General features: G+C 38.1%; 1 protein-coding gene across 1 annotated transcript; it reads right to left on the bottom strand.

Moving 5' to 3' along the window:
* Positions 1 to 17,258: 17,258 nt before the first annotated feature.
* LOC110777303 (LOB domain-containing protein 38) lies at positions 17,259 to 18,746 on the bottom strand. The gene is made up of 2 exons (XM_021981910.2): positions 18,289 to 18,746; positions 17,259 to 18,202 (listed from the first exon to the last, which is right to left on the bottom strand). Exons 1-2 carry the CDS (start codon positions 18,470 to 18,472, stop codon positions 17,643 to 17,645), a joined length of 744 nt encoding a protein of 247 aa, XP_021837602.1. The 5' UTR covers positions 18,473 to 18,746; the 3' UTR covers positions 17,259 to 17,642.
* Positions 18,747 to 18,956: the final 210 nt, after the last annotated feature.

The raw sequence follows: 18,956 nt of genomic DNA on the forward strand, positions 1-18,956 counted from the left end.
TCCCTAGTTCTTTCATTTCAATTTTTAGCCCCCAGTTGCAATTATGTCTTTTCATTAATGATGCTTTCAGATTTCGATTTTAGATGCCCGTGTCATATGTCTGAGTAGGGTGAGCCTTGGTTAAGTGCCAAGTCCTATTGACAATGTCTGATTTTTTCAAAGGGGATTCGCAAGCATTTGAATTACCATGAACGGGTGCCCTGAGTTCGAAGGAACGATGGGGCGATGCCATAGAACAATCCTCTTTATTGCAAGCTTACTGCCTTTACTACTTGTTGGCGATTATGACTGTGTCTAGTGGTGAAAGAAGGTCTTTAAGTGAGTTACTTTGCTTTAGGGAGGGTCAAGTCGAGTACTTTAGAGGTCATGGACGCTCGCGCTAGCCCCCATTCAATTGAGGCAAAGCGATCTTTTGAGTATTGGCTAAGTGCCTAGGAGTGTGAGTGCTCCTTCTGGCAAGGGTACGTGCCCTTATTATTTTTCGATGTGTGCTCATATTTGCATCTTGATGACTTGGATTCTTCCTTTGACTTAAATTTTTCTTTCGATTTGGATTGCAAGTAATTAAATTTCAATAAGGGACTCTATTTTTTATTCTTGTTATTCTATAGGCTTTAACATTTTTGCAAATTGGTTGGAACGAATCATGGATTGCCTACGTATCCGCCTTAAATAGATTTAATTTGGAATCAGGTCTTGCGTAGTTCTTAGCCAGAAAATGGTTTCTTAGAATGCCGATGTTAAACAAGTACGTTCGAGTGGAACCGTAATGTTTGAAATAGGGTGAAATAAGTGTACGAAAATTTTGGAGCGCGCGTATTTTGCGTATTTTATATGATCTTCTACCCCCAAGTGTTCGTTATTCTTCCGCATGTAAATTGGAAAATATACGAACACTTTTAGGAATTGGGAGTTGAAAAGTGATAAGCAAGAACGGCACCCAGAGCTGGGCGTTATTATTTTTGGCGCCCAGGGCTGGGCGTTGAAAACGTGTTTTGGGCTGCCTTTTTGTGCTGCTCCTTTTCGTTTTGTGCCAAATATTTGTGAATCTTTTTTGTGCGCTAAATGCTTTTTTTTTTAGATGAACTTTAAAGGCGCTTTGCAAAGTTTCTTTTTTTATTATTATTATTATTATTTTTTACGTTAAGCGTAGAATGTACTTTTCATTTGTCCTTTTTTTTTTATTCGTGACTCAAGATGGCTTGAAAGATGGGTTGAATGAGATAGGATAATTTGTATAGGTATTAGTCAAGCATGAGGATTGGAAAGGGTAGACGATCGTAGAACTTTATGTAGTTTTTGTAGTATGATTTGGATTGGTTGACTCAATTCTTTTCCTTCGTTTACTTGGGTAAATTTCGCACTTAGGGAAGTACGGGCTAAGTATTTCATGGCTCGCTCTTTTCGCTCTCCCTGTTCTCTTTCTCTTTTTTCTTTTTTACTTGGGATTTCTCCCCCTTTTTATTTGGGCTAAAAGGTAGTTGGTTGTGGTCTTTGAGTCACGAGGCGAGACTGAGTGAGCCTCGTTTGGTAGGCCTATAGTGGACCTTTAATTTTAGTAGGCCTAAGGTGGACCTTTAAATTGTCTTACTTTGCAAGTGTATTTAGTCGTTTCTTAAAATGTGCAAATAGCGTAGATTCAAATTTTTGTTTTTATTTTATTGAAATTTAACTAAAGGATTACATCGAAAATAATTTTTTTGCTTCTTTTCAGATTCCAGTTTCCGGGATTTAATTGGAAGTTGTGATTTAGACTCGAACTTTCATTAATTTTTCTGATTATAACCCGTGTATGAATACAAGGAGGTGGCCTAGACTCAAAATAATGTCGTGGTGTAAGCCTATAATACTTGACCAAGCGACTTTCAGACTTAGGCTAATTGGACCATAACTTTCGTTGGATGACACTTTAGATTTTAACCCTTGGGTGTTCATTTGTCATGCGCCATTTTGCTTAATGTTGGCAAGGTAGTTAGTTGGGGAGATCGAATTTTTATTTTTGTAAGACTAGAATCATTAGTGCGGCTTCCCTCTTAGTGTGTATTGCTTTACCCCAATGGTAGCCTTATGGCATGCCGATTTGGGTATTTTCATGGTTCGTCATGTTGCATTCATGGAAAATCTTTTAGTCCGTACTTAGGAGTACTTCGAGGAGCGAGTGGCTCGAGAGGACTATGATAGTAGTGACCCAATGTGATCATAAGCCTTGAGGCCATTAATTTATTTTTATTTTTTTTTTGGCCAATGGTATTGACACCTTAGGCTCACTTTAGGGGTTGTGCGACTATGGAGGAATGATTTTCAGAATGTGACTGTTTCCATTTTGCAAATACTTGAATTACATAATATATTCTTTTTATTGGTGAGAGAGAGTATTGAGGCCGTAGATTCTTAGCAAGGGATAACAATTACATATGGGTGCTTATTGATTTAAATGTTAGGAAGGGAGACTCAATATGGTTTAACCTTTTAACTTGCGGAACGACACCAAGCATTAGGACCGATTCTATGTATAAGACAACTAAGACTTAGGATTTAGATTGTACTTTGGCCTAACCTAGTCTAGACTCGGATTTATTTATTTTTTATTCGAACATTATTTTTCCTTGAAAACTTTATTTGAACATCATTTTTTGAATACTTTGCCCATGTGAAATTCAAGGTCATTTAATCAGCGTGCTCGGTTTAGTGCCGAACATAGTCGTCATAGGAGGCCTGGTGACGACACAATGAGTTGTTTAGTTTATAAGTCGTGTTTCAAAGTCGAGTGCCTTTTTTCATACGTCCTCGTAGCAAATTTGTTACGAATTTTTTATTGCTACGTATACTTTATGCGCGGGTACCGAGGCTGCTGTGCCTGACCAAAAGGCCAGGCAGCAACTTCAGCGCCCAGCAGGGGCGTTGAAAATGATCGGCGCCCAGCCAGGGGCGCTGAAAATGCGTCCCTGATTGGTACTCGTATTCTGTTCGCGTATCCTTTTTTCGTATATACGACTTGATTTTGCGTTTTTGCCTAATAACGTCCTTTACGCGTTGTGCGGCGTTGTGGGATCCGTTACAGGCTGTCATGGGCGTCGCTTATTTTTGTGGCGATCGCCCGGGGCTGCGGAACACGTATTTTGGTACAACTCTTTGGCCAATTGGTGTTTATGAATGTTTGGGCAATTTTAGGGTCGTTGGTTTTCTAGTATTATTTGTCACACACAATCACATAATTCGCTACACACAACTAACATTACAACATGAAGCAAAATAATATGTCACGTAGTTTATGATAGGATTCTATGGGTAATATTTGCGTCGGCTTGGTACCTCCTCTATCGTCGATCCAACACATGCCCCGGTCGGGGAAGTGCATTCACGAGCGAATTTCGTCCCAAGAGGCCAATCACGATGTAAGCCAAGGGGGCATGCACCAATGAGAGGGACCTAGTGGGCGAGCGATTGGGTTTGGGATAGGTGTACTACTAGCGAAAGTGCCGAGTGGACAACATTCGAAGCGTATGCACCCCCCGGGTGGCGATTGGTATCCTTATTCCCAACTCCCGAGATGAAACATGCCAAGGGAGCCAAGATTCGTTATGCGGTTCTGTTCGTTCACATTAATATGCTGATTTTCAGGTCGTTCCAACTTGATAGGGAAATAAACGCGGGGTAGGATCGTTTCACCCTTCGGCTATTTTGATTACCTACGAGCACGAGTATTTCATTAACGTCCCCAGCGGAGTCGCCACTATGAGGGGGGTCAAAAAAGCACGAGGCTAATGCGTGACCACGTCCCTCGTGGGCGTGACGTTGTCAGATCAAGTGTAATTAGATTTCCTGTGAGTTTACACCCAATCGACTAGTAATATAGGAGTCGCCATTCAGTTTTTAACGACAATGAGAAAAACTGACAAAACCCGGTTATCGTGACATAAAGGGAGTGCAATTATGTTCGACCACGACGGCCATAGGTTCCCTTGTGATCCCTGGTGTGGGGATTGCTCAACGTACACCCGCAGGGAAGAGATTGAAAGTTCGGGGGACTGTAACTACCGAGAGGAGTGATCATCGATAATACTCCAGAGGCAGGTTATCCTTACTAGCTCAACATAAATAATTGAAGGGACATGCGTTAAACTATTAAACTATTCTGAATTGATTTTAGCAATATGCAACACATAATACTAAATGGATCGTGATTATCTTATTTAGATTGATTTAAGGTACCTAGCATGATAATTCAATTGTCCAAGGTATTATCTTATTAGGCGTGATAATCAATCAAATTAATAGTTTGACAATTTTATAAAAGGGTGCAAAAGCGATTAAATCATATGAGGGACACATTACAACGCACCCTTGAGAGGTGCGTTGTGGTTCTCAGAAAACTAACCACTTGGCTTTGCTATTTCTCCTTTTATTTAACGAATCTCAGGTTTCTAAGCAATGTTCCAGTATTTAGGCTTAATTCATCAAGCTACAAGGGGCAGGATGCGTTCTGTTCGACTTTGGGGTCGATTGCGACAGAACGCTGGATTAATTTCGCAGCGTGAGGCTTAGGCTTAAGGCTATAGTCAATACTCAGATTATGGAATTGTGTGTTGTGTTCACGTCGGTTTTAGGCTATATTTATAGGAAAAGAGTGTGTGGAAATATAGATTTTAAGATACGAATCCAAAAAGAATCCGGAGATAAAACGGCCCCAGGCACTTTCAGCGCCCAGGGCTGGGTGCCGAAGATTTCGGCGCCCACATCCAGGCGTTGAAATTGGGATCTGGGCCGAGTTATTGTCAGATTTGGACTCTTAGAACACGGAGCTTTTTGGGAGATTTATCCGAGTCTTTTAGTGCGTATTAACTCATGACGGAATGCGTCTGGGCCCGTTACGAACTCTAGGTTCGTTAGGAATTTAATTAATACGTAACTCTTATTTTCGAATTATACCAGGAATGCAAATTCTATCTCTTTTAGGATTTATGTTGGAGTGCAACACCTAATTCTGACAGGTTTCTATCTTTTATGACTTTGCCACTTTTAACAACTACCTTTTACGGTAGTTACTTTTCTTAGCATGTTTCTATAAATAGCAGCTTTGGCTGAAATGAAAGGGTGATTGAGATCCGTTATTTTATAGGAGATGCGTTGCCAAGTGGAGATTTATGTTCTCATCATCGAACCTTCACTTTCGGGAATGGGGACAAAAGTAGGCGTCTTCAGTGATGCATTTTAGATTGGACATTTCTTCCTTGATTATCCTTCAACTAATCCATTATAAATATATCAACATTATTTTACTACTCCTTTTATTCCAATTTCATCGTCACACTTTCTTTTTTCGAGCGCCCAATTTAATTTTCATACTTCTTTTATGACATGAACTCACCAATACATTACATCTCTCTTCTCACTATCAAAAATTAAGGTCTCACTTATTCCCTCATTCAATTACAATACTTTTGTGTTCAAATATTACAAATAAGCTAAAATCAATGTGGTGATGACAAATTTCACTCATTGATTGGCCTCTCTTTTAATTTTTTAAAAAAATTATTAGTCTAAATTTGTTTTGTCTTATTAAGAAAGAATCAGAGAAGATATTTTTGATTGCCATTATAAAACTTAAAGATTATATTGATAATAGATATCCTAAAATATTACGTACGTAGTAAAATTGCAAACTTCCAAGAATTACATTCTTAAATATTCATATATTATGCTAAATATTCTCTCCTAAACCTAAAAAGTTTATTATATGCTATTTAATTAAAAAAAATATCCATGTCATTATATTATTTTGACTTAGCTAAGAATATTATGAAAAATATATGGACATATATTTATGCACGTAATCAGAGGCTTAGCTAATTAATGCACGAATTTTTTGATTATCTACGCTATTATATAATAAATTATGGCAAATTAACATGCAAAGATGAAAATGCTAATATGTTTCTTGATTATTTAAGGCATGAAATTGGAAATTATATAATTTATATACTCCGTGTATATATATTATCATGAATGTCACAACCAAAGAGTTTTTATATTAGCGGATTTTTTTTTATTAATGTCGTTTATCATATATTATAAGATAAAGGAATTGTCTCCCGTATAATTAATATAATATAAGTGATACGGGTGCAATATTCGAAGTATGTCATAGTCATATATACATAGTAGCTTTTCGGTTTAGTATTCTTATATGGCGAATTATGATTAAAGTTAATCATCTACTATTGACCATCTAAGTATGCATATTCAGAAAGGCATATATACGCGTAAATTTGCAATCGCGGCATACATTGCTAATAATTAATATATTTTTTTATATATATTTTAAGTGTGTAATTAATATCAAACTATAAAGTAAAATATGTTCTAAAATGATCATTCATATTGCTGTAAATAATCATGATCATCTTAAAGTATTTGAACGACTATTTTCTAAAATATGCTTAGCTTGCCCATTATCTAAAGATGTTTAAATTACAAAATATTACTTAGCTTTATATGACTATCTAGATCATTTTAAAAAATCACCAAATATGACCTCTATTCTATAAGAGAAAATTGGATGATTTGGTGCCCATGTAAAAAGATTAAAATGTACTCATTAAGTAATACATATCACATTTAATAAAATATTCATTTCAAACAAAATCATATTGTTAAGAAAGTATTTATTTATTTAAGAAATAGACTTAAATTAAGCAAAGAAAATAAGCTAAGTTAAAAATTTAGAAAAATAGGAAAGTAAGGAAATTATCAATAAATACAACTTATGTTAAAATTTTCTAAAAAAACTTAGATGATAATTAATGTTGAGATTCCTCTGAAAGTAAAAGAAAAATTAGTCAAAATTGTGCAACTACTAAAAAACGTTGGTAGTATTATTATAAAATTATTATATTATTAATATGCTTGCAACAACATAAATATTTTAAATATGTTAATGCAAAGGATTGCCATTTAACTTGTATATAAAATTTCGTGCAAACTTAACATTTTGGTATGTAAAAACTTTATGATTGGGCGAGTTTGGTTTTAGGTTGGGATGACGAAGAAGATAGACATAGATGCATGATTGACTAATATTCACTAATAAATAGAGATTTGGTATTGATGAGCGGGTTTAAGGATATCATATACCCACCTTGGTGATGGAACGAGTTTAAATTTACTAGATTTGAAAACACTCACTACATCCTAATTATGTATGTCACTTTTTAAATAATTTTATCAACATAATCAATTTTAATAACCCGTAATAAATTTATGTCAATATATTCCAAAGTTAGCTGAAAAATAAGGTAAACTATCTATCAAATATAGGGATGTTAGATTGTTAGCGAGGCGGGTTTTTTGGGAGATCCCCTGCGGATCCGGGCGGGGATGGAAGAAAGTTTGGTGGGTGATGTGATTAAAAATTGTATTCCACGCGGGTGATGAGGCAGTGATGGATTTTAGATTGGACATTTCTTCCTTGATTATCCTTCAACTAATCCATTATAAATATATCAACATTATTTTACTACTCCTTTTATTCCAATTTAATCGTCACACTTTATTTTTCGAGCACCCAATTTAATTTTCATACTTCTTTTATGGCATGAACTCACTAATACATTACATCTCTCTTCTCACTGTAAAAAATTAAGGTCTCACTTATTCCCTCATTCAATTAAAACACTTTTGTGTTTAAATATTATGAAGGAAATAATGCCCTTGGTCCAAGTATGCATTATATGTTAAGTCTAATAAATGCGGTTCAGTATTAATTAACAAGTTAATAATTCAGTGAGATCAAGTGAGCTGAATGCCTAGCTAGAGGCCGCTTCAGTTCAAGTGGAATTAATGATATTAATCCACAGCTTACTCTTGACTGAACCCGTAGGGTCACACAAATAGTACGTAAACGGATCAAGTATTTAATGGCATTAAATACTCTATCTATAGGTATTCGGAATCGACGGATCTTGGTTTCAGTGGGAGCTGAGATCGTCACAAGCAAGAAATGAATACTCCGGAATCGATGATATTGCCGGAAACGGAAATATGGATCGTATCGGAAATATAAATATTGTTAGGTTATGATACATATGACAATTCATAAATCATGCGGAAAAACCATTTAGCCAGGAATGCATATTATTTACACATAATCATATAGCATAGTTTAGATGCATACTCTTTGTTGCGTGCCTTCCCTAGCTGCGCCCGAACCGAACAAGAACAAGTCTTTAGGACTCCAAGTGTCGTCCCTCCGTAGATAGTCCACAGCACGTCCGGATCCGCCTTAAGATTGACCAACTAGAATCGCCCTTAAGGTACTAAAAATTTCGGCACTTTTGAGCAAGGAATGTGACTGAATTTTTCTCTCAAACCTCACTTTGAATACTTGAATACTTGTTATAAATTGTGAACCCAGGCCACATATTTATAGGGGTATGGAAAGAGAATTGAAATCCTATTAGGATACGAATTAATTAAATTAGAATCCTAATGAAACTCTTATTTAATTAATTTATCAAATAGAATTAGGAATTTAATCATTAAACGAATCCTGTACGTTTTAGGTTTCGTATGTGAACACAAACACCTACGCACGCACAGCAGCCCACGAGGGGCGCCATGCGCGCGCGCGCACAGCCCGAGCATCGCAGCCCACGACTGCCGCAGCCTTGGGCGCGCGCTGGGCCTGCCTTGCGGTGGGCCTGGCGCAGCCTTGGGCTGGCGTGTTGTGGCGCGCGTTTCCCTTGCTGGACGTGGGCCTGGCTTCGTGCTGGGCCTTCGTCTAGCAAGCTCGTCCGATGCTAATTCGTACGACGCGCTTCCGATTAATTTTCCGATTCCGGAATTCATTTCCGATACGAACAATATTTAACATTTCCGATTCCGGAATTAATTTCCGTTTCGAACAAATATTTAATATTTCCGTTTCCGGAATTATTTTCCGATTCCGATAATATTTCCGATTCAGACAATATTTCCGTTTCCGGCAATATTTCTATTTCCAATAATATTTCCCGATATGTACCATGTTTCCGTTTCCGGCAACATCTACGACTTGGATAATATTTATATTTCCGATACGATCCATATTTCCGTTTCCGGCAATATCATCGTTTCCGGAGTATTCATTTCTTGCCTGTGACGATCTCAGCTCCCATTGAAACCAAGATCCGTCGATTCCGAATATCCATAGATGGAGTATTTAATGCCATTAAATACTTGATCCGTTTACGTACTATTTGTGTGACCCTACGGGTTCAGTCAAGAGTAAGCTGTGGATTAATATCATTAATTCCACTTGAACTGAAGCGGCCTCTAGCTAGGCATTCAGCTCACTTGATCTCACTGAATTATTAACTTGTTAATTAATACTGAACCGCATTTATTAGACTTATCATTGAATACATACTTGGACCAAGGGCATTATTTCCTTCAGTCTCCCACTTGTCCTTAGGGACAAGTGTGCATTTCCTAATTCCTTTGTCGCTCGATGCTTGCTCTTGAACATAAGGTAAGAGTTGTCATCCTTATTATGTCTAGAGGTGTTCCTCGGTTTCAGAGTTCAACTGATCAAATAAACAAATAATCATAGCCTATGATTCATCCGAGCACGGCCATGCATTTCACAGTTTCTAGCTCTCCGAGTGGCCTTGTACAACTTTTAAGCATCTCATCCCGATTTATGGGAGGACAATCCCAATCTTGCGATCTTGAGATTAGACTTCGTTTGATAGGTGATTACCTGAGCGTTGCCTTTATAGCCTCCTTTTACGGTGCGACGGTTGGTCAACGTCAAAGCAACCAGTTCTCAAACAAGTAATCTCAAATCACTCAGGTATTGAGGATTTAGTGTCTAATAATTTTAATGAAATTTACTTATGACAGATTTTCATCTCTTACAGTAAAGTTTCATAGGTCTTGTCCGATACTAGTCTTCACAAAGTAAGTATCTATGCAAATGATTATGACATTGCCATGTCCACATAGTTCAAGAAACAGAACTACTAGTCATCTTGCATTCTAATCGTCTAACGTTTTCTATGCATCCAATTTTATAGAAAACTCCGACTAGGGACCATTTTCAACCTTTGACATTCAAGTTCACTTGATAGACATTTCTTAGTCACAGGACTGGTCCTGACAGTCTATCTTGAATATATCGTCAAATTGAAGGGACTCATCATTTAATAAACCACAAATTAAATGGAAAAATGAATTCTCTTCATTTATTGTGAATGATTAACCAATAATGTTTTACAAAGGTTTAAACTCTAAAACTTTAAAACATTAAACAGAGACATCAAAGCCATTCTCCAATATGCTTGATTCCCATAGCTGCAGTGTGCGAGTTGTGCTTCGCCTGCGGCAGAGGTTTAGTCAATGGATCTGATATGTTGTCATCAGTTCCAATTTTGCTTATCTCGACTTCTTTTCTTTCAACGAACTCTCGTAGAAGGTGAAATCTACGAAGTACATGCTTGACTCTCTGGTGGTGTCTAGGCTCCTTTGCCTGTGCAATAGCTCCGTTATTATCACAATACAGGGCTATTGGTCCTTTAATGGAGGGGACTACACCAAGTTCACCTATGAACTTCCTTAGCCATATAGCTTCCTTTGCTGCTTCATGTGCAGCAATGTACTCCGCTTCAGTTGTAGAATCCGCAATGGTGCTTTGCTTAGCACTTTTCCAGCTTACTGCTCCTCCGTTGAGGCAGAAGACAAATCTAGACTGTGATCTGAAATCATCTTTGTCGGTTTGGAAACTTGCGTCCGTATAGCCTTTAACAATTAATTCATCATCTCCACCATAGACCAGGAAGTCATCTTTGTGCCTTTTCATGTACTTCAGAATATTCTTGGCAGCAGTCCAATGCGCCTCCCCTTTCATGAGCCGCACGAACACTTCAGTTCCAAAGAAGGCTTTGGGAGATTGCAAGCAGACTACAAAGGAAAGTGTTGATGAGTATTATGGGCGTCTGTCATCCATATGGAAAGATCTTCTTTTGTATATGCGTGTCCCGAAGTGTTCGTGCGGCTCATGTACGTGCAATGTGGCTGGACAAGTGGCCGACATTAGAGAGGAAGACTATCTACATCACTTCTTGATAGGGCTGGATACTCCGTATGAGGCGATTCGCGCTCAACTTCTCGCACAAACGCCTCTGCCAGGGGTAGAAGAAGCTTACAATTCTGTAATTAATACGGAGAATTTACGAGTAGACAACGTAGGCACTACACAGGAGGTGATGGCCTTCAAAGTAGACACACGTGGCAACTCGAGGTATGAGGATAACAGCAATAAATTATGCAACCATTGCAATCGTGTTGGCCATGAAGAGGAAGGATGTTATCAATTAATTGGATTTCCGGAGTGGTGGGATCCAAATCGTAGGGGAGGTCGTGGTTTTGGAAGGACTGGAAATAGAGGAGGACGTGGAGGCCGTGGTGGTCGCACTAATACTAGCAGCAACAATATGGGAAGCAGTAGCTCTGGCGGTTCGAAGCCCTCTGTGCGTGCCAATAAGGTTACAAACGGGCAGCAAGGTGCGGGCACAATGGCAGGATTGACAGACGGTCTTGCAGGGGTTTCAAACACCCAAGTACAACAAATTCTAGACATACTGCAGCCAAATGCAAAGTCCAAATTAAAGGGTAAGACAAATAATTTAATGTGGATTGTCGACACAGGTGCATCAAACCATGTCACAGGAGACCTCTCATTATTGACGAATGTTAAATTAGTACCGAATCAATCTGTCGGCCTTCCAGATGGACAATCCGCGACAGCTAATCAAGTTGGTTCGGTAAAATTAGAAGGAGGATTGGTGATTAATAATGTGTTATTTGTGCCTAGACTAAATTGCAATTTAATTTCTATAACGCAGTTAAATGATGAATTAAATTGTTCTGCTCAATTTACTGACAAAATATGTGTTATACAAGACCGGTCGACGAGGAAGATGATTGGCCTGGGTGAACGAGCAGATGGACTTTTCTTTTTCCGTGGGGTTCCGTCCGTCAAGGTGCACGCAATTGGGGGTGGTTGTGTAGTGGATTTATGGCATCAACGTATGGGGCATCCATCGGATAAAGTTTTGAGGCTCCTTCCTCCAGTACGTGGAGCTGTTAGGATGACAAATAAAATATGTGATGTATGTCCTCGTGCAAAACATACTAGGAATAGCTTTCCTGTTAGTGAGAGTAAATCTAGTAGAATGTTCGAACTAGTTCATTTAGATTTATGGGGGCCCTACAAGACACACTCATCTTGTGGAGCTCGGTATTTTTTAACTATTGTTGATGATTTTTCTAGAGCCGTGTGGATTTATTTACTTCGTAATAAAACTGAGGTTAAGGATATGTTTATGAATTTTGTTGAAATGAGTAAACGACAATTTAATCAAGACATTAAAATAATACGAAGTGATAACGGAACAGAGTTTAATTGTCTGCAAGGTTATTTCTTTCATAATGGTATTTGGTTTGAGTCATCGTGTGTTGGTACCCCTCAGCAAAATGGTAGGGTAGAACGGAAACATCAACACCTTTTAAATGTGGCCCGGGCATTGCGTTTTCAGGCAAAGTTACCTAAAAATTTTTGGGGGGAGTGCGTTTTAGCTGCGTGTTATTTAATTAATCGTACACCTACCCCATTGCTTGACAATAAATCTCCGTATGAAATGTTGTTTGGAAAGGCTCCGTCATATGAGTTGATTCGAGTTTTCGGTTGTTTGTGTTATGCTCACGACCAAAGGAGCAAAGGGGATAAATTTGACTCTCGAAGTAGACGATGTATTTTAATTGGCTATCCGTTTGGAAAAAAGGGGTGGCAACTCTTTGACTTAGAAACTCGAGAATTTTTTGTTTCTCGCGACGTAAAATTTCATGAAGAGTTGTTTCCATATAATGAGGGAGTGCATGAAGTTGATGAACGTTTTGAGGGTGAATTCTTATTTTATGGGAGTGATGATGACAGGGACATGTGTGGTAATAGTGTGGGTCAGGAACCTGCAGTGAGTAGAGAAGCACCCCATGTTGAGAGTGAATTACAACAGGGACGTATTGTAGATGCAATGAATACCATACCACAAAGTGCGCTACAAGGAAGCTACGAGGCGCTGCAATCAGGCGCTGACGAGGCGCTGCACACAGGCCCTCCAGCCACGCCTCAAGCAGACAATCATGAGCAGCAGCGTCATGTGCAATCTGCAGTACCCAGTCAGCGTGTAATAACTGATGCAATGTCTTGTCCGCATACTCTAACTGATGGTGAAGCAGTGCAGAGGCCTACGAGTGATAGTGGGCCATGTGTTGTGGACAGGAGTACGACTCTTACTGGTGAGGAAGAGTTGGGGAGAGGGAAGCGACAAAAGTTACCATCGTCCAAATTAAACGACTTTGTATTACACACCATACGGAAAAGTGAAAGTCCATTAGCAAGTTCATCCTCGACTTCGTCCTCCTCAGGTACTCCCTATCCTATAACATATTTTGTTAATTATGAGCATTTTTCTGCGAAACATAGAAATTTTATTGCAGCAATTACAGATGGAAAAGAGCCGAAATCTTTTAAAGAGGCTATGAAGTACGGAGCATGGAGAGAGGCTATGAGTGCAGAAATAAGCGCACTTGAAGGACAAGGAACATGGGTATTGCAAGAATTACCTCCCGGGAAGAAAGCACTTGGAAGCAAGTGGGTGTATACAGAGAAAAGAGATGAGGATGGAAATTTGATTCGGAATAAGGCAAGACTGGTCTGCTTAGGAAATCACCAGGTAGAAGGTACAGACTATAACGAAACTTTTGCTCCAGTTGCTAAAATGTCGACAGTTCGTACTTTCTTGGCTGTTGCAGCAGTAAAAAATTGGGAGGTACAACAAATGGATGTCCACAATGCTTTTCTTCATGGCGATTTAGAGGAAGAAATCTACATGAAAATTTCCCCTGGTTTTCATAAAGATAATACTAACAAGGTTTGCAGGATGAAAAAATCATTATATGGATTAAAGCAGGCTCCTCGATGCTGGTTTGAAAAATTGTCTACTGCGTTGAAACAATATGGGTTTAAGCAATCATACTCGGATTATTCATTATTTACTTTGTCAAAGAATGAGGTACAATTAAGCGTACTAGTTTATGTAGATGACATGATAATTGCAGGAAACAATGTGTTTGCGTTGAATAGCTTTAAAGCATACTTAAGTCAATGTTTTAAAATGAAGGATCTGGGACGTCTGAAATATTTTTTAGGATTAGAAGTTGCACGCAGCAAGAGCGGATTTTATATCTGTCAGCGTAAGTATGCACTAGACATTATTACAGAAACAGGTCTTTTAGGAGCAAAGCCTGCAGATTTTCCAATGGAGCAGAATCACAAACTGGCACTTGCAGAGGGGAAAGAGCTCAAAGATGGAGAAAAATATAGACGCCTAATTGGTCGTCTAATATATCTAGCTGTGACCAGACCAGATTTAGCATACTCAGTTCATATATTGTCCCAGTTTATGCAGGCGCCGAAGGAGGAGCATTGGGAAGCAGCATTGAGAGTGGTACGATACTTGAAAAAGTGTCCGGGTCAGGGCATTCTTTTACGGTCTGACAGTGCATTGTGTCTAGAGGGGTGGTGTGATTCGGATTGGGCAAGTTGTCCATTAAGTCGTCGTTCATTAACTGGATGGTTTGTACTACTTGGTATGTCACCTGTGTCTTGGAAGACCAAGAAGCAACATACAGTTTCTCGTTCTTCTGCAGAAGCAGAGTATCGTTCAATGGCAGCATTAACATGTGAGTTAAAATGGTTAAAACAACTACTGAGAGACTTAGGAGTAGGACACAAACAAGGTATGAATGTATTCTGTGACAGTCAGTCAGCACTTCATCTTGCACAAAATCCGGTGTTTCATGAGAGGACAAAACATATTGAGGCTGACTGTCACTTTATTCGGGATGCGATCAAAGAAGGAATAATTTGCCCCTCATACGTGTCGACGAAGGTACAATTAGCAGATATTTTTACAAAGGCGCTAGGAAAGGCACAATTTGAATTTTTTCTCGGCAAGATGGGCATTCGAAATCTTCACGCTCTACCTTGAGGGAGGATGTTACGATAGGTTTAGAGTATTAGACTTTCACAAGGATACGGAAGTATTAGAGCAGTAGAATACCAACAACATAACACATCCAGTAATTAGAATTTGATATGGAATAGGTTGCCTTATATATTGTAGTATATATATTTAACAATTATCAATAATACAGGCGACGATCTTGAGATTATAATCAATATTTGTCTATCAAAATTTTGAATTTGGACCAAAATTTTGAATTTCTATAAAAAAAAAAAATCGATTAAAAATATTCAATTCTGAGTGTTTTTCTTTTGGTAAGAATAATTAATAAGGGGGATATAAGTTATATATGAGAGAGGAAGGATTCAAAACTTTGACTTATTGTATACAAACCTTCAGTCTTAACCTAGTCGTTGGTATTTCAATCCGAATGCATGATTTCGCATTAAGTTAAATTGAATTTTGGTTTATATTCGAATATTAGATAACCCTAAACATATGCACTTACTGTTCCATTTGTCCTTAAAATATTACCTAGTTTTTCTTTTTGAGTCGTTCCACAAAGAGTTGTGTTGAGAATTTTGGTACATTTGTCTTTTAACTTGCGGTTACTAAATATACTCTTAACAAAGTAAAACCCGGGATTAGATTGTCTGGGACCGGAGATGAGTAAGATTTAAGAGAGGATATATACATGTTTACGAATTCTTAGGTTCATTTGAGCGAGGGCATTTTTATGCGATTTGATAGACCTCGCGTTTTATCCTTACGCATGTGACTATATGAGCGAATGCACTTAAAACTAGGTGAGTGTTTTATCTTTTTTCCTACTCCGGCTTTTATTTCTATCCCGAGAAAAGAATACCCGACTCGTAACCGTAAAATGAGACAATTTTAAAGGGACGGAAAAGGGAGACAGCCAAAAACAACGCTGACATGGATCGTACGCTTGGGTGCAAGTGGTGAAGTTGGATAGAGAAATGATGATGACGTTGAAATACTACTCTCTGTACCAAATAAATTTTGATTCTTTTCAAGATTTAATAAGATATGGGACCCTTCAACCATGTCTATGAAATTACTTTTTTACCCTCTTAATAATATACGACTCTTTCAACTCTTCAAAAGCCACCTCAACAAACACAAATCTTCTCTCTGAACTCTCTCTTTATCTGAGAAGCTCAAAGCCATTACGCCAATAGTTTTGGAGCTCTCACCTTTTTCTTTTATTTTTTTATTTTTTTATTTCAAAAAGGAAATTCTTTTATTATTTCCCTTTTCTTTATTGTTGTATTGAATGCAGCTGCAATGATATGTGGATTTTAGTCCTTTTGGATAATATTATAAGTTAGTGGATTCAATACGCAATAATCGTAGTAGTACAACGCTAAAGATGTGATCTTGGAATATTAATCTTCCAAAGATTGTTTCTTTCTGCCAATAGCCCATGCTCTCTAGTTGGTGATTTGGTGGTACACAATAAAACTAAGGAGTATTCGGTAATTAAACTATAGCCGGTTAGTCCGTTTAAGTTTGAGTTGTGACTGATTGATACTCCGTATATTGATATGACTTGAATATGACCTATACCAATTCAAATTAACTTGACTATGACTAAATAAGCATTTATAATTCACTAAACCCAAATAATCCAAACTTGCAATAATGTCGATAACTATTCATCCAAATAGGTCTTTAATGAAATTGACTCTTATCAAATACAGTCCTAATTAATCATTACGGAGTATTTACATTAGAATGGTGCCAGTGTAAAATTAGTGATAACACAAGGAAACTACAGGAATAAATGATCTCACACGCGCTTATTAAAAGTGAGGTTGGATTATCCTTCATTAATGAAGAATGACAACGCCCGACATTGAACTACCTTGCACTATTCTCTTACAAATGTTATAATGTTGCTTATTTTTTCTTGAAAATTATATATACTTCTCTAAAAAAAGAAGAAGTTAATGTAGTAATTAAGTTGGGAAATCTACTGGTGTCATGTTTGAGGAAATGTTAGGTAAGACTGCCATAGAAATGTATTATTCGTAGTAAATTTTTTAATTCATAATTTCATAGACAGAGTCACAAGTTATTGTTGTTCTACTAATATCTAAACAACATCTCCAAATAACCATACCTCAACTTTCAAAACAAGATAAAATAATTAAATAAAAATTACCATGATGAGTTAAAAATAAATTCTTATTTAAGTTCTATTCCGTACTTCGTAACATAATAGTCATAGTCACAGATCAAAAAGAGTGACTTGGCCAATGAGAATCGAGAGAATCCCCGAATAACCCAAAAAGAAAATTCAAAAAGAAAAAAAAAAAAAAAAGACGCCGTCCAGCATTCATCTTCCTTTCACCGCATTTTAAGGGTAAGAAATCTTTGCCGCCGGTCATTTACAAAAATCTCCCCGGAAATCTAATACCGAAAATAGCCTCTCTTACCAGAATAAAATCAAACACAAAATTTCCCAACCGCTACGAAGGGTAAAAAGGTCTCTAAAGTTAATTAACTTTCTTTTTAAACCAAAACGCTGCGTTTTTACTACCAGTTCAACCTTTAATGGAACAAGTTCAAGAGCTTAGGTTGGTAGTTGTAATTATCACTCTCGAAACTGACGGTGGTGGCGGCTGACTCCTCGGAGTTCAACGACGGCGTACCGGGTCGTTGTTGTGACGGCGCGTGGAGAAAGGTAGGTGGTGTAAGACTTAGATCGAGCTGCTTATAATCTTCCTCCTCTTTCTTGAATTTCGGAGGAGGTGGGGATGATCGTGACCTTTTGTTATTATTGTAGTTTCCGTTGAGATCTTGCTTCATCATGTTTACGCCGATCTGTTTCCTCCACGTGTTGGGGTTGGGGTTGGTGGCGGCGGTGGTGGTGTTAGGTTTCGGCGGACAAAATACCTCAGAAATCTCATCGGTTTCAACAGAAGTCGGTATCGGAGACGGCGGAGCTCCGACAAGAAATTCAGAGATAGGACGGAGAGTTCCGCCGCGAAGGATGGTCTCAACGCCGGCTTGACATAAATGCCAGTTTCCAGTCCAGAGTAACCCGACGGCGCCGCTTACTGGGTTTACTGTACGGCCGCATGCTTCGTAGAGAAGAGACTGGAATAAAGCTGTAATTTCCCAAAAAAAATTGAAATTAAAATTAGATAATTAATTAGCTTCAATTCAATTAAATACTCCATTAACAATTAATTACCAGGTCGTTGAGAGTCAGGGACGTTGGAGATGAAGGACATGAGACCAGCACGGCCGAAGAATTTAGCGACGAAAACGGTGGCGTGGCCTTGAGATTCCGGTGTGTCTATCCATTGAAGACAAGGTCTTAAGATGCAAGATTCACTGCATCCTTTTCGAAGAACTCGGCAACCATTGCAGCTCATTTTTTAACAAAAGAGAGATTAATTAGGTTGTCGTCAAGTAGTGTAGTGCATTAACCAGGAAGAAAGAAGAAGAAGAAGGTTCTGGAGAATTAAGGTTTTGAGGAAGAAGAAGTTGCAGAAAACTTGGAGGAAAAGAAAGAGAGATTAAGAGAACAAGGGGAGAAAAGGAGGAATAATCGGGTGTGAAGGGAACAGAAGAAGGGAGATTTATAGATTAATAGAGAGGAGAGAGAAAGAGAAAGAGAAAGAGAGGGGTTTGGTTTGGTTAAGTTTAACTCCAGGGTGGAGTTAGTTTGGTGGTGGGAGTGGTAATGAACAAGGGGCAACTTGTTTTATTGTCCTAATATAGCAAATTTTACTTTAGAAAATAAAGAGAAACTTTAAACTTCACTTTGGGTAAATTGTACGGAGTGTAAGTGGGTTGTTAAAAACTTAAAATGAGTTCGAGACAAGAGATAGAGACTATGTTCTGTTCGACTTATTT

The sequence above is a fragment of the Spinacia oleracea genome, chromosome 3, assembly GCF_020520425.1.
Source record: "Spinacia oleracea cultivar Varoflay chromosome 3, BTI_SOV_V1, whole genome shotgun sequence".
Taxonomy (NCBI): domain Eukaryota; kingdom Viridiplantae; phylum Streptophyta; class Magnoliopsida; order Caryophyllales; family Amaranthaceae; genus Spinacia; species Spinacia oleracea.